Raw genomic sequence first — 14,129 nt, forward strand, 5'->3', positions numbered from 1 at the left:
CTTGTGCCCGGGCTGTCAGTCCTGCGTGTCGTGAGCGTTTCAGTCCGAGTTTGTGTCTGTGTCTAGGAAACTCGCGCACGCAATCCCAAATGCGGAGCCAGCGTCCCGGGCCGCCTCGGGCGGTGGGCTGGCGGGAAGCCGAGGTCGGGCGCCATGTTCCCCGCCAGTTCCCATCGCGGACTACATTTCCCAGAAACGTCCGCGAAGTCCGGGCGGCCTCTTCTTTTGCCCGCGGGACCCTCTTCGTCCGGGCACGGGAAAGTGCACGGTGAGCGGCCTAGGCCCTCGTTAAGGCTCCCCAGGTGCGGCCCTGGGCTCCGAAGGGAAGTCCCAGCCAGGATCCGAGGCGTCAGCTCTGTGGGAGCTGCTCTAGCTGGGTGAGCGGTGGCGAGGTTTTGGCTGCGTGTAAGTGTGACCTCAAGTGACCCTAGGGCGCCGGGAGTGCGCGGGTGTGATTGTTAGGCTCCCCTGGAGGGTGTGTCGTTGACCTGTGGACATGCGCAGAGCTGGGTGTGTGAGCGTGCGCGTTTTGGTTGTCAGTGTGTGTGGTTGGTAACTTGGCGGCAGTGTGTGTAGGGGTATTGTTAACAGTGCGGCACTTGTGGATGAGGGATCCACAGATAGGGAATCGCTAATTACGTTTCCATGGCTGTTAACTTCGGGGGTGGGGCGTGAGTGCGTAAACCGTGTGGACTGGACCTACTGTGTGACACTCTGGTGACCTTTGAGTTGGGAGTATGTAACGGTGTGGGGTGCGGTGACTGTGGCTGGAAGATGCGCGTTACCGTCAGGCTGTTGCATCCTGTGGAACTCGTGTGCTAATTCTCGTGAGGAGAACTAGAGGGAGTGATAACTCTTGCGTAGTGAGCGTGCTTTTCTGGCCTCTTGCGGCCCTGTGGTTTTATGTGGCTTGTATTTAAGGGTCCTGTGAGCGTGTGTGTGCGTGACCGTGCCACCGTGTGTTGAAGTGCTGTTGATTGGATAGGCTGTGGCTGTGAGGATGGGGGCGGGGGTGACTGCAGCTGTGGGATGCCTCTGACTGCCCGAGTGACTCCAGTTTTCTGTCCCAAGAGTCCCCAGTGAGATGAGAGCGGCTTCCAGTCTTCCACAGCCCCTCCGCCAACCTAGGTTTCTCCTCCTGGGTTACTGGTGTGGACCCAGGGTGATCTTTTACTAGAAGGCTGAGGACCTCAGGACTGCTTTTTCCTTCCGCAGCTTTGCACCTCCAGAGGAACCCAGTGGAGAAAAGAGGAATGGCTGTGGACCAAGCCAAACAGAAGGTGCGCTGAGGTTTCTCTCTGGGCTGGCCCAACACAGACTTGTCAAGCGACCTAGGTCTTCAGTTTTCCATTCGTGAAGTGGTGGGGAACTCGGACATGAACAGATAGTCTCCTGGACTTCCTTCTGTATAATGGTCACATGTTAAATTAGGAGATAGATAACTTCTGAAAGTTTCTGTTTATTTCTAAACACACATCTAAAACAACGTGGTTATTTCAAAGATTTTGGGAAACAGAGCCAAAGTCTTCCTTGGCTATGTAGTGAGCTTAAGGCCCACACAGACACATGAGATCCTGTCTCAAAAAAAAAAAAAAAAAAAGTCTGGCAAGTTGGCTCAGCACATAGTGTGCCTGCAGCCACGCCTGATGAGGCGGCTTAAGAACACACATTCGTTTAAGCAGGTTCCTAAGCACTCCTTTTCTTCTTCTCTACTTCCTGTCTACCTCCCCCAGAGAGAGCTTTTCCTTTGTCTTTTCTATCTGTAGATTAGTTTTGCTTGCAGTGTTTTTATAAGCAGAATCACAGAGTGTCTGTTTTTGTTGGTTCCTTTTGCTCAGCATTCTATTTCACGTGTTTCTTGAAGGTATTAGTTAGGAGTAGGTGGTATAAATAATGGGATATTCACCCATGTTAAGAGCTGCTCATTGCTATTGTCCTTTAAGGTTTCACTGTAAGAAGTCAGATGAGATGGCACCTATAATCTCAGTGCACAGGAGGCTGAGGCAGCGGAGTGTGAATTTCAGGCCAGCCTGGGCTACATAGTGAGTTCCGAAGCCAGCCTGTGCTGCATACAGGAACCAACCTCAGTAATGACATTTTCCCCACTGTGGACGATAGCACAGCTTATTCCACTATTGCCATTTGAGTTGTTTTCAAACTTAGGTTATTACGAACGGAGCATTTTGTCTTTCAGTGCACCCATGCAGTGTGCTTCTTTTCAGTCTGTCTGTGTAGTGAAATTGCTGGCCTGGACCTTCCATATGCATCCTGCTTGGCTTGATGCTGGCTTCCTACAGCCGATGTACCGTCTGTATTTCCAGCCTTGGTGTGTGAGTGCACATTGAGACAGGCAGCTTCTTTAGAGATAAAGAGGTTGGCACATAGTAATGAGATGGCCCACGCCTTTAACGGTCCAAGGCCAGCCGGGCCGGCTAACCAGCTCCAGGCCAACCAGGACCACCTACTGAGACCCTGTCTGGAGCAAAGTCAACAGAGTGCAGTGTCACAGGAAGTGTAGGCAGCATTGTTCCACGTTCACTAACTGGAGTTCCGACAAGGACAGCAGAGACAGTGCTTATCAGACCGCTGCAAGCATATTAGACCGGTACAGTGTTTGGTGAGCAACTTTCCTTACCCAGTCTCACTTCCCCAGAACCTCCCCTGCCTCCAGGAGAACCTTGAGTAGACTGGCCATGTCCTTAAAGCCCGTGCTGAAAGCCGTGGCTGAGGTAGCGGGTGCGTCTTTCCTTCCTGCCATTCCGGTGTTTTTTTCCGGGTGAGATAGATGCAGTGGTGTGAATACTGCTAACCACAGGCTGTAATACCTGCAACGCAGGAGGCTGCATTTGCTCCGACAAATGCTCTGACCCTGTGGCTGTCCAGGGTCCTGCTGAGACACTGGCCTTGGTGGCTTCCGTGCTGGCCAGCTAACACTGCACCATCTCTCAGCGCCCCTCATTTTCACGCAGCACTAATATTTTATTCAGCAAACGACAGACCGTCTTTTCTCGGCCTTTCCCAGGCACCGTAACAGACAGGAAGTGATGCGCCCAGGGAAGTAAGAGGAGGATTACAGAATAAGCTTGTCCTGCCTGACTGTGAAATTGCTGAGGTACCAGTATGAGCCACTCGGCTGACAATAGAGACAGAGGGAGAAGCCAGAATCACGTCCACAAGCTGGCACGATCCGCTGAGCGAGGATGGGAAGTGAGTGGGGTTGGTAGTTGCAAATGTTGAAAGGTTTTCTAGCTTATGAGGCTTTGGGAATTGTCACTGGCTAGTACGGACTCCTGAGACTCTTGTGGCATTCATGAAACAAGTTTAAGTTGAAGTCTAACAGGAAATGTGGGTCATGCCAATTTTCTAAAAGAATCATCACTTTTATTTATCTCAGAAATAAGGACAAATATGATACTGGATGTTTCTAATAAGTCTGCTCTGTGTGTAAGCTGTTGAGGTTGTATAGTCAGAAATCAAAACATTTGGCCACCAGAAAACTGATGTGTATCAATGAGAAGTGATTTGTTGTTTTGGTGTTGGGCTTGAGCAGGGCCTTACGTAGGCACAGGCTTTACCAGTGAGCTAACTCCCTAGCTCTGCTGTTTTCAGACTTGAGCACACGACATAGCTAAGGCTGGTCTTGAACTCACTATGTAAACTGACTAACGGCTCAAACTCCGGAACAGCCCTCGTGCCTCACCCGCCCTGGTGCTTGGATTATAGTTGTGCACCCTCAGGCCTGGCCTCCTGTCATCTGTTTCTGAAAGAACAGAGAAAACAGTACCGGTTCCTGGTGACATCAGTATAACGGCTCGCTTGCTCATCCTGACAACACAAGCCCCGGAGTTTGGGAAGTATTGTTTGTGTTACACGTCTGGGGCGTGTGTTTCTCGTTTCAGAAATCGGTGGCGTTCAGTGACGTGTCCCTGGACTTCTCTCAGGAGGAGTGGGAGTGCCTGGGCCCTGCTCAGAGGGACCTGTACAGAGATGTGATGTTGGAGAACTACAGCAACCTGCTTTCCGTGGGTAAGAGCATCTGCACAACAGCGCGGCCCCTCTGGACGGTCTGCTGCTCCCTCCGCGACTTCCTCAGCTGCTTTCCAAGTGTGCGCCTGAGTTCCTGCTCCTTGTTTGCAAACCAGTGCTTTCAGCCGGGCTGCAAAGAAGCCTGGGACCCAGGCAGCTCCGGTGGGCTGAGGCGGAAGCGTCGTCCTCGTCTTTGGCTGTTCCTCTCCTGGCTTCTCTTGCTTGGTGATCGAGGGATTGGATCTGTCTCCCACAACATAACGATGTTCCCTATCTTTTCTCATAAGCAGGACCTCACATCCCCAAGCCTCAAGTGATCTCTCTGTTGGAACAAGGCAAAGAGCCCTGGATGATTGGCAAAGAGCTGACAAGAGGCTTGTGCTCAGGTGAGTGAGATGCACCAAGCATTGAGCGGCTGCAGGGATTAACTCGCCGGTGATGGAGGTTGGCTGCGCCTCTCAGGTGTTACCTTGTAAGCCTCTGCCAAGAACCTAGGATTTTCAAAAAAATTTAGTTACATTTATTTATTTGTTTGTTTGTTTATATTATATTTATTTGTTGTAATTAATAAGTGTAGTGTGGAGGCTGAAGGACAGCTTGCTGGAGCTGGTTCTCCCTGTGATCAAGCTTGTTTTTGTTTTTACATAGGTGTGCTATATAGCTGGCATGCCAGCCTTTGTTTACCTTCTCCCTTCCGTCCAGAGGTCAGAAAGCTACGGCCCCAGCCTTCTAACACCCTGGCTCACCTCTCTGGTGAGCAGGCTCAACGCTGACGGTTTCTCCCGTCTCTTAAAGATGTATCATTTTATGTGCGTGGCCTGCGTGCGTGTGGTGTGCCTGTGCGCAGATGTAGGCTGTGGACAGGGCTCGTGGTCAGAAGGCTGAGTAAAGTCCTCTGGAGCTAGAGTCACAGGTGGTTGTGAGCTGCCCTATAGGTGCTGGGAACTGAGCCTCGGCCCTTTGCAAGAGCAGCACACATCCTTCCCCTGGGCCACCTTTCCAGAACCAGTCCTGAGGCTCCCCAAGGCCTCACGTGAATTACCCCTGTAGCAATACAAGATACTCTGTCATTCACAGCATCCCAAGGCTTTTTGAAGTTATATGGACAAAGACCAATGTGGCAGTGTATGCTTATAATCCTAGCAGCTAGAGAGACCGAGGCAGAATAATACAGAGTCCAAAACCAGCCAGAGTTACACAGTAAGACGTCTCAGGGGACGCGACTTTAATACCAGCACTTGGGAGGCAGAGGATCTCTGAGTTTAAGTCCAGCCAGGGCTAGAATGAGAGCCTGTCTCAAAACAAACAAAATAAGCAAAAGACCAAATTTATGGTTTTTTTTTATACCACAAAGTATCCAGGAATTTGCCGTATATTTTGTCATGTTTTGTGCCCAGTGCTTTGTTTTTTCCACACTAACTTCTCCAGACTATTCTGACTTACATCCGTATTTAAGAATCATCGTTAGGTTAGCCAGGCAGTGGTGGCACATGCCTTTAATCCCAGTATTCGGGAGGCAGAGGCAGGTGGATTTCTGAGTTCAGGGCTAGCCTGGTCTACAGAGGGAGTTCCAGGACAGCCAGGGCAACACAGAGAAACCCTGTCTACAAAACAAAACAAAGAATCATTGTTGGTAACTTATTTCCACCATGGTCTCTCTGCATCCACATTGTATCTTGCTAATTTCCTTGTGCTCTCTGTCCGTTTTTTCGTATTAGACGGATCTCCTTAGGAGATTGTTTACCTACTAGACAGTATATTCATCTTAGTTTTCTTTCATTCCATTATGAAAGTTTCCAAATAGGAGAGGAAAAGAATATTTGCTGCTTTCTTTCCTTTCAGCTCTGGAGTCAATGTGCGAAAGCAAGTTATTATCCCTAAAGAAGGAAGTTTATGAAATAGAATCGTGCCAGAGGGAGTTAATGGGACTTAGCAAGCACGGCCTCGCTTACTCCAGTTTCAGAGATGTTCTGGAGTGTGGCAGCCAATTTCAAAATGGACACGTAAGCCAAGAATTACTCACGCGTGAGTACATGCCCACATTTGTTCAACAGACTTTCTTTACCCTACATCAAATGATAAATAATGACGAGAAACCCTACGAGTGCAAGAAATGTAGAAAGGTCTTTACTCAGAACTCACAGTTCCTTCAGCATCAAAGGGTTCACGGGGAGAAGTCGTACGAATGCAAGGAGTGTGGAAAGTTCTTCAGCTGCGGCTCACACGTCACGCGACATCTGAAAATCCACACCGGTGAGAAGCCCTTCGAGTGCAAAGACTGTGGGAAGGCCTTCAGCTGTAGCTCGTACCTCTCTCAGCATCAGAGAATACACACTGGCAAGAAGCCTTATGAGTGTAAGGAGTGTGGGAAGGCCTTTAGCTATTGCTCAAATCTCATTGACCATCAGCGAATTCACACCGGTGAAAAGCCTTACGCGTGCAAAGTGTGTGGGAAAGCCTTTACCAAGAGCTCCCAACTGTTTCAGCACGTGCGGGTGCATACAGGTGAGAAACCCTACGAATGTAAGGAGTGCGGCAAAGCCTTTACTCAGAGCTCGAAGCTGGCTCAGCACCAGAGGACCCACACCGGGGAGAAGCCCTACGAGTGCAAGGAGTGCGGGAAGGCCTTCAGCAGCGGCTCGGCACTTACGAACCATCAGAGAATCCACACCGGGGAGAAGCCCTACGAGTGCAAGGAGTGCGGGAAGGCCTTCACTCAGAGCTCACAACTTCGGCAACACCAAAGAATTCATGCCGGGGAGAAGCCCTTTGAATGTCTTGAGTGCGGGAAGGCCTTTACTCAGAACTCGCAGCTTTTTCAGCATCAGAGGGTCCATTCAGATGAAAAACCATACAAGTGTAATAAGTGCGGAAAGGCCTTTAATAAATGCTCAAACCTCACCCGACATCTGAGGATTCACAGTGAGGACAAGCCCTACAACTAACGAGAGGGGGAGGCCGTTTAGGACTGGCGCAGACCTTATTGGCCATCGGGGACGTCATACCCATGAGTATTAAAAATCCACGGTTGACATTGTTCGACCAGATCTTTACGTCTTCATCTGAGTGCAGCTAACTGTAGGTTATGAGTTCCACGCCTACATGTACTCTCTCCTCCCACACCAATGCTAGTTGCTTATTAATAATTTTTCCCCATTGCTTGTGGATTTGTCATGCTGTTGTTTATATTTGCTTATATTTTTAGGACTGTCTTTTGTTTTCTAAACTGTGTTCTTACTGCTTGCACTAATAATAGTGTTTTGATTGTGTAACCTTTAATGATTTTAAATTCCTTGTCGAATTCCAATGTTGTATTTGAGGCAATGTCAGTATCACTGTTTCATGAGCTTATTTTTATTTTTTATTATAAGTGAAAAAAATGAAAAAATTAGGAAATCTGAGAGGAATTTTCATTCAGAACATGGCTGCTCTGGCAAGAAATCACATCTGAAGATCCTCTAGATTTGTGTGATCCGTTTGGAACGCAGACATGCCTTTAATCCAAGAGGCCAGAGGCCTGCCTGGTATAGAGCAAGTTTCAGGTAAAGAAAGGCTTAGGTTCAGGCGTGGTGGCACACGCCTTTAATCCCAGCCCTTGGGAGACAGAGGCAGGCAGATTGCCGAGTTCAGTTCAGTCAGTTCTGCGGACAGTGAGTGGAGAGGCAGCATCTGTGGAGCTGGCAGCTCAGTTCGTGGAATTCAAGGCAGTTTTACAGGGAGAGTTCTACAGAGGCAGGTGGAAGCGGGAACAAGCTCGGCTCAGGTGAAGACAGACGAGACAGAGAATGAAAAGGAGCCTGAAGACTAGAGCAGATTGCTGGAGTTGGTTTGAAACCAAGAGAGAAGCCAGATGGAAGCAGCTTGGAGAGGAGTTTGAGCCAGAACAGCTGAGTTGAACCAGCCAGAGTTCAGGAAGAGCTAGGAAGGGGTGAGCTCACTCAGCAGCACAGCTCAGAGGCTGAAAGAATTCTCAGCCTAGAGTAGATTGTAGTGAGGGCAGAGCTTCCAGGGTTAGGCCTTGGTTAGCAGATGGAGGCAGTAAGCCTCAGAGGTGACAATTAAATCAGGCAAATAAAAGTCGCTTTAACAATGTAAAGCTCAGTCATCAGAACTGAGATTATGTTGATTACACGGAGGACTATGAATTGCTAGTTCTCCTGGACTTCGCTCTCTGCAGGTGTGGGGTCAGGGTGCTTGTGTTCTTCCTCCACCCGCCTTCATCATGCTAAAAAGTCGTCATGACAGTTGCTTTCCAGCAAATACAGGTTCTACTTTTAATGACTTAATATCTTTTAAGTGACTATTATTCATGTTACAGTTGCTTCTAAATTTTTGCATTTATAAACGCTGTCTCTATTAATATGACCCCAAACTTAGGTTTGGATGTTTGATGTTTTGTTTCTCTTAAAATCAGAAACATTTCTTTTAATGATGAATGTATTCACCTTTTCTCCTTGTATGCTATTTAGTTATTTTTCATTAACCCTAATCCTAGTGTGTGCCAGAAAGGCAAGTACATTTAGGAAAGTGTTATTTTTCCAGATTTTTTGTATATGTTATCAGTAGTTGTGTATTTCTTATTTTACATATGCAGTCAAGTGTATGCATTGGTTTGCTATGAGAACTCAATGAATTCATAAATATGAAGAACTTAGATCTGTTCCTAGCACACAGTATGGATTTAATAAAAAAAAGGTTTCTCTGTTGTCATTAGCATAATAAGTTTCATCATTTTCTTCCTGATTTGTGGAAAGTGTGTGTGTTGGGGGTGGGGGTGCAGGGGATAGAACCCAGGGCGAGCGCTCTGTCACAGAGCCATTTCCAGCCCCTCACTGCTAACCCACTCCTCCCAATGTCTGGAAATTACTTTTAGCTGCTATGTGCTATCAAAACTGGAGGATTCATGATGTGATATAAAGCCCTTCATCTACCGCTTATTAAAGTACAAGTAGAAAAGGGTGTGTGTGGACAGTCTTTATGTGGACTTCATTCTCTTTTTCAGAATGGTTGCACACTGTAGCTCTGGCTGGACTGGAGCTCACTGGAGACCAGGCTGACCTGGAAAGCAGATCCTCCCGCCTCTGCCTCCTAGGGTCTGGGGTTGAAAATGTGGGCCGCTGCACCCAGCTTCAGATTGAACTTTTAATGTTGTACAAACAATATCAGTCTGAAATTCTGGAAAGTTTTGGTGAATAGTTGAAGTCACAGCTGTCAAAACAGCAGGAAGAAATAATAGTTTTCCTTATTCACTCCCCTACGAAGAAAACATACAAGCACTTTATGCGTGTGTGCGGGCCCATGAGCACGCGTGCGCGCCCCCCCAGGCACTGCCAACCTGAAACTCCACACACACCCCTTAAACACAGGCCCTGACCTGAAACAAAAGACACAAGACAGTAACACCCAGAGGGAAACAGTCACTCTTAAAGACAGTTACCTGCACACCCGCAGTTTGGCGTGGCACACTCAAAGCTGTCACACAACACCTGACAGAGGCCGACAGTCTGACGCAAACCACATTCAGCCACTAGCGCGTCCTTGCGGAGCCTCACCAGCTGCTCACGCAAACCGAGCCACACTAACCGCGCCCTGGGCGACCTACAATTCCCCCGTGCATTCCCACCGTCACACAAGCGCAAAGTGGAAAGCGTTACGCCGCAAAGCACTGTGGGGCTGGTAGTTCTCGGGGGCGCTGGCTGGGAAGCCCAGAGAGGGAGGCTTTGGCTTGCTGGGCAGTGACATCGCGGTGACATTACGGGCCCGGGTCACAGAGCATCTTTCATTCACCTGCGTGGCGGGCTGGGGAGTTAGGCTGCAGATGGAGCCTGGGGAACCCTGTGGGGACCCCGAGGACATCACGAGGCGTTGTGTGTGTGAGGGAGTGTGGCTTTGTGTTCCTGTGTGTAACTGTGTAAGAGGCCCCAGCTGTGACAGCGTCACCTATGTCACTGTGTGTGGGCATGCCTGTTCGAGCTTGTGTGTGACTGAAGGAGAGGCTGAAGGAGGGGTGACTGTTAGGCTCTGACAGTTCTATTCCCAGGGAAGCTGATGCTGTGAGAAGTCTGACCTCGTCTTTCACGGCTTTGAGAGCACAGGGAAAGGTAGAGCTGTCCCTGAGGGACTCTCTCTACTTTTGTTCATGTGACACTCTTACACAATATTGGATATGTGGCCTGGTGAGATGGCACACCTCAGTGGGTAAATGCCACCAATTGTCTTGGTACTTCCACACCGCCATCATGGAACCTACCCATTCACCCCCACACGCTACGAATCAAGGTAAAAACACGACTTTAAAAATTTAATACCCTAGCTGGCCTTGGTGGTGCACACCTTTAATCCCAGCGCTCGGGAGGCAGAGGCAGGCAGATCTCTACGAGTTTGAGGCCGGCCTGGTCTACAAAGTGATTCCAGAACAGCCAGGGCTACACAGACAAACCCTATCTCAAAAACAAAATAAAACAAAACCACACAACAAGAAAAAGAAAATATGCTAAAAAATTAATATCCTAAAAAGGATATTAATCAAATGTGATCAAATGTGTGTGATGGATGAAAGCAATCTTCTGAATAGATGTCCTCTTGGATGAATGATTTATGGAGTTAGAGATGAGCGCAAGTAAAGCAGAGGGAAGGAAATGACCTAAGGATCTTATTAAACAAGTGGCCAAGGTCAGGCTTCATGCCAGTTAAGCAGAACAAGAGATTTCTCTCTCTGTTGGTTTTTCAAGACAGGGTTTCTCTGTGTAGCCCTGGCTGTCCTGGAGCTTGCTCTGTAGACCAGTCTGGCCTCGAACTCACAGAGATCCTCCCGCCTCTGCTTCCTGAGTGCTGGGCATCACCAACACCCTGCTTGTCCTCTGACCTCTCCATGTATGCCACAGCACATGGACATGGACATATGTGTACACAGACATCAAACATTTTAGGTGCATGGTTAATAACTTTCATTATGTATACAGTGTGGTGTAATCATATTCACACACACATTACCCTGCCTTGCCAACCCCCTCCTACTGGCCACTGTGCTTTCTTTCTTTTTTACCCATAAGTAGATCTCATAGTTTAGTGACAATCACATCACATACCTTATATCAGCAAGTACACTATTAAAACATTTTTATTTTTTATTTTTTGGTTTGGTGGCTGTAGAGATGGTTAAGTGGTTAAGAGCACTGCCTGCTCATCCAGAGGTCCTGAGTTCAATTCCCAGCACCCACATGGTGGCTCACAACCATCTGTAATGAGATCTGGCGCCCTCTCCTGGCGTGCAGGTGTACATGCAGATAGAGCATTCATACACAAAATAAATATATATATTTCCTTAAATGCCTGGCTTTTGCTAACAGAAACATTAAACCAGGATTACCTGTGGAAATTTAAAAAAAACATTGAAGGCCAGGCTTCACTATTGGAAAAGATTACAGTGGGACTTGGCACTCCAGTATCTTTTGTTCTATGGATGTGTGTAAGTTTTTATTTTTTGGCAGTTCTGGTACTGGAACGAAAACCTTGCATGTGCTAGGAAAATGTTCTACCACAGAGCTACACCCTCCGTCCAGGCCTGGAGTTGGGTTTTTGGAACAGATTCTTGCGGTACCCCAGGCCTCCTCCAGCTTCCGGAGGGCTGCGGATGCAGAGACCACGTTCCTTGACTCTTGGTTTAGCCATAATAATTATCGTTACCTACTATCCTAAGAAAATAATGATCTAACACGCACTGGCTGTTTAGTCCTTGGCCAAACCCAGTACAAGATACACAGTGTATCATGTGTAAGTGTACAAAATATTGACATAAAGTTTGACTATGTCACATTCCCTGTGGAGGCAGCCACCAGTGGGATCTCTTTATTGGACCAGTATTATTAAAAGTAGGTGTTGAGATAGCAAACCTTTACCTATCCTGCTCAAGAAAGGGAACGGCGGAAAAGCAATCTTTTAGATCAATCACTGTCACAGGCCGTGACCTAGGTAACCGTCGGCCATGACTCAGCGGCCTGCTTTGATATTTAAATCTCGGTGGAGAGATGGCTTTTAGGAGGCCTTTACTAACGGCAGAGGAGAACTTGCAAGTCCATCTCCTTTTGTTTGTGACAACAGGTGGGATAGCTTGTGAGGGTCACACCTCTTCCTCTGGCTCCTTGTGCAAATTAACCTATTGTTCTGAGATGTTTTAGTGGCTGAAAGTAACTCCTCAAAAAATAAAGTGGTCAGAAGGCTGGAGGCAGAGGAGGAGGCAGAGACTTGAGACTTGGTGCTTGCTGCAGCAGCCTGCCTTTTGCTGTGACTGTCGACTCTGGACCTTTAAAAAGTTTCCTGTGTGCTGTGTGTTTATTTTATTAATTTTAATCCTCACTCCCAACTCAAGAACCGTTCGACTCTGCTGGCTGGCTCCGGCAGGTAACAAAGAAGATAAAGGAATCCCAGGCTGTGAAGGACCCACCGGCTGAATGACTCTATTCACTGTTCTTCAATCCGTGTCATCCTCCATTTTCCTGATTTATGTTTTTAGGACAAAAACAGGCTGGTAGGCTTTTCTAGATGTTCAGCCTCCAACTGCTCTTACGCTGGTTGTTCAAGTGCGTGCAGTTTTTCCTCAGTGAAGGGCCACTAACCTAGCCGCACAGGTCTGCTTGATGTCCATCTTAGGGGTAGGGCCGTTTCAGCAGTGGCCCCTCCTCTTATAAATTTGGAAAGCCAATCCCTGCCATGTTCCGTTTTTGGACAGTGGGCACAGCTTGTGATTTTTCTTGATTAAAGGCATCAGCACCTCCCCCAGGAGCATCTACCATTGCACTTCTAGTTTCATCATTGGCTGTATCTGGGACTGCAGGGAATTTAATTTAATTTAAGTGCTCCACTGTTGTAAAAGATCATAAATGTAAGTGTATGTCAGCCACATAAGGTTTCACTTCCCCGTTTGTCTTTCTGGTTCCATACATTTAAGCCATCGTGCACTTTGTCTTATTTGAGATAATTTACCAATTCTTATAAACTGTACATAAACCTTCTGAAGTGGCCATTCTGGATTCCAAGACTTTTGGGAAAAGACTGGTGTCAGCTCCCATATCTACCAAGCTTTCTATTTCAGCACCATTCATTTGTACCATTAATTTGATTCTCTGATTATTACCCATTGTTTGCCAGAACACACATTTTCCAGTGCTCCCAAAGGACCTGTTCTTTGTACTAGAGCGACTTTGTCCTTGAGGTAGGGGAACAGTAACAGCTGAGCAATTCTATCCCATCCCCTGCATTAATTGATCAAAACAAAAGCATACTTATGTAACATACACGGAACCAAAACTTCATTACACAGGACTCCAACAGCAAGGAGCGAGCTTTTTACGCCCACCAGGCCTTTCCCTGGCACACATTAATATCTCCAAGATAAACCTTTCTACTTAAGAATCAGAAACCACTGGATACCATACTGCACATACCTGCAGACTCAGAAGGTAAGGGCAATAGAATTGCCATAAGTTTGAGGCCAACCTGGGCTACAGAGGTTTTTCAATGCCACCCACCAAACCACCAACAAAAGAATAATTAAAAACCAAGGAGGCTAGACACTCAGAAAGCTTTGCTGAGATCGCTGAGCTTTGCTCCTGCCCTGATGCTGGTACCGGCCCTTGGCTTGACAGGATTGTTAACACATTCGGAACACACTGTTCCTTTCCTACTCTCCAAACTAAACCTAGATGCAATAGGACCTTTTGTTTGTTAAACTTGAGAGTCTATTATTTCAACAAATAATGCCTTTTGTTTTTCTATTACTTTGAACTAGGGAAAGAATTAGGTTGAAGATAAATACTTCAAAATTTTAAAACTGGCCTCAAGTGTTTTATTCTGTTGATTCCCCTTATCCCAACTCATGTTCTGACAAGTTAACCAGCTTCCTGTGCTGGGGGCCTGCAAAAGGAACAGCCAACAGCTTTAGAACTCACGGAAAATGGCCGGCCGGTTAGTACAGCCGTGACGGGTGGTCCTTGGAGAGGCAGAGCCCTGAGGACTCTGTCCTGAGGACTTCTCGCTGTTACGGAGTTTTGCTCCGATCCTTGCCCTTGGTCACCACCACTTCCCGCATACTCTACTACGAGCTT

The 14,129-nt window shown here is 47.5% G+C and overlaps 1 protein-coding gene across 2 annotated transcripts; it reads left to right on the forward strand.

The window, feature by feature from the left end:
- Position 1: 1 nt before the first annotated feature.
- Positions 2 to 8,983, forward strand: LOC110550759 (zinc finger protein 383-like). 2 transcript variants are annotated; one of them, XM_021640911.2, is made up of 5 exons: positions 2 to 268; positions 1,216 to 1,280; positions 3,900 to 4,026; positions 4,314 to 4,412; positions 5,869 to 8,983. In XM_021640911.2, the coding sequence occupies exons 1-5, from the start codon at positions 154 to 156 to the stop codon at positions 6,969 to 6,971; spliced, it is 1,509 nt and encodes a 502-aa protein (XP_021496586.1). In that variant the 5' UTR covers positions 2 to 153; the 3' UTR covers positions 6,972 to 8,983. The 2 variants fall into 2 exon arrangements, with proteins under 2 accessions (XP_021496586.1, XP_021496594.1); XM_021640919.2 differs by having other exon boundaries at positions 4,317 to 4,412.
- The last annotated feature ends 5,146 nt before the right edge of the window (positions 8,984 to 14,129 follow it).

This window comes from Meriones unguiculatus, chromosome 14, assembly GCF_030254825.1.
Source record: "Meriones unguiculatus strain TT.TT164.6M chromosome 14, Bangor_MerUng_6.1, whole genome shotgun sequence".
Lineage (NCBI taxonomy): Eukaryota > Metazoa > Chordata > Mammalia > Rodentia > Muridae > Meriones > Meriones unguiculatus.

Coding starts and splice junctions, on each gene's coding strand:
- LOC110550759 (XM_021640911.2), top strand. CDS start 154: ATGTTCCCCGCCAGTTCCCATCGCGGACTACATTTCCCAGAAACGTCC. Junction 269..1,215: donor CGGGCACGGGAAAGTGCACG/GTGAGCGGCCTA, acceptor TTCCTTCCGCAG/CTTTGCACCTCCAGAGGAAC. Junction 4,027..4,313: donor CAGCAACCTGCTTTCCGTGG/GTAAGAGCATCT, acceptor TTTTCTCATAAG/CAGGACCTCACATCCCCAAG.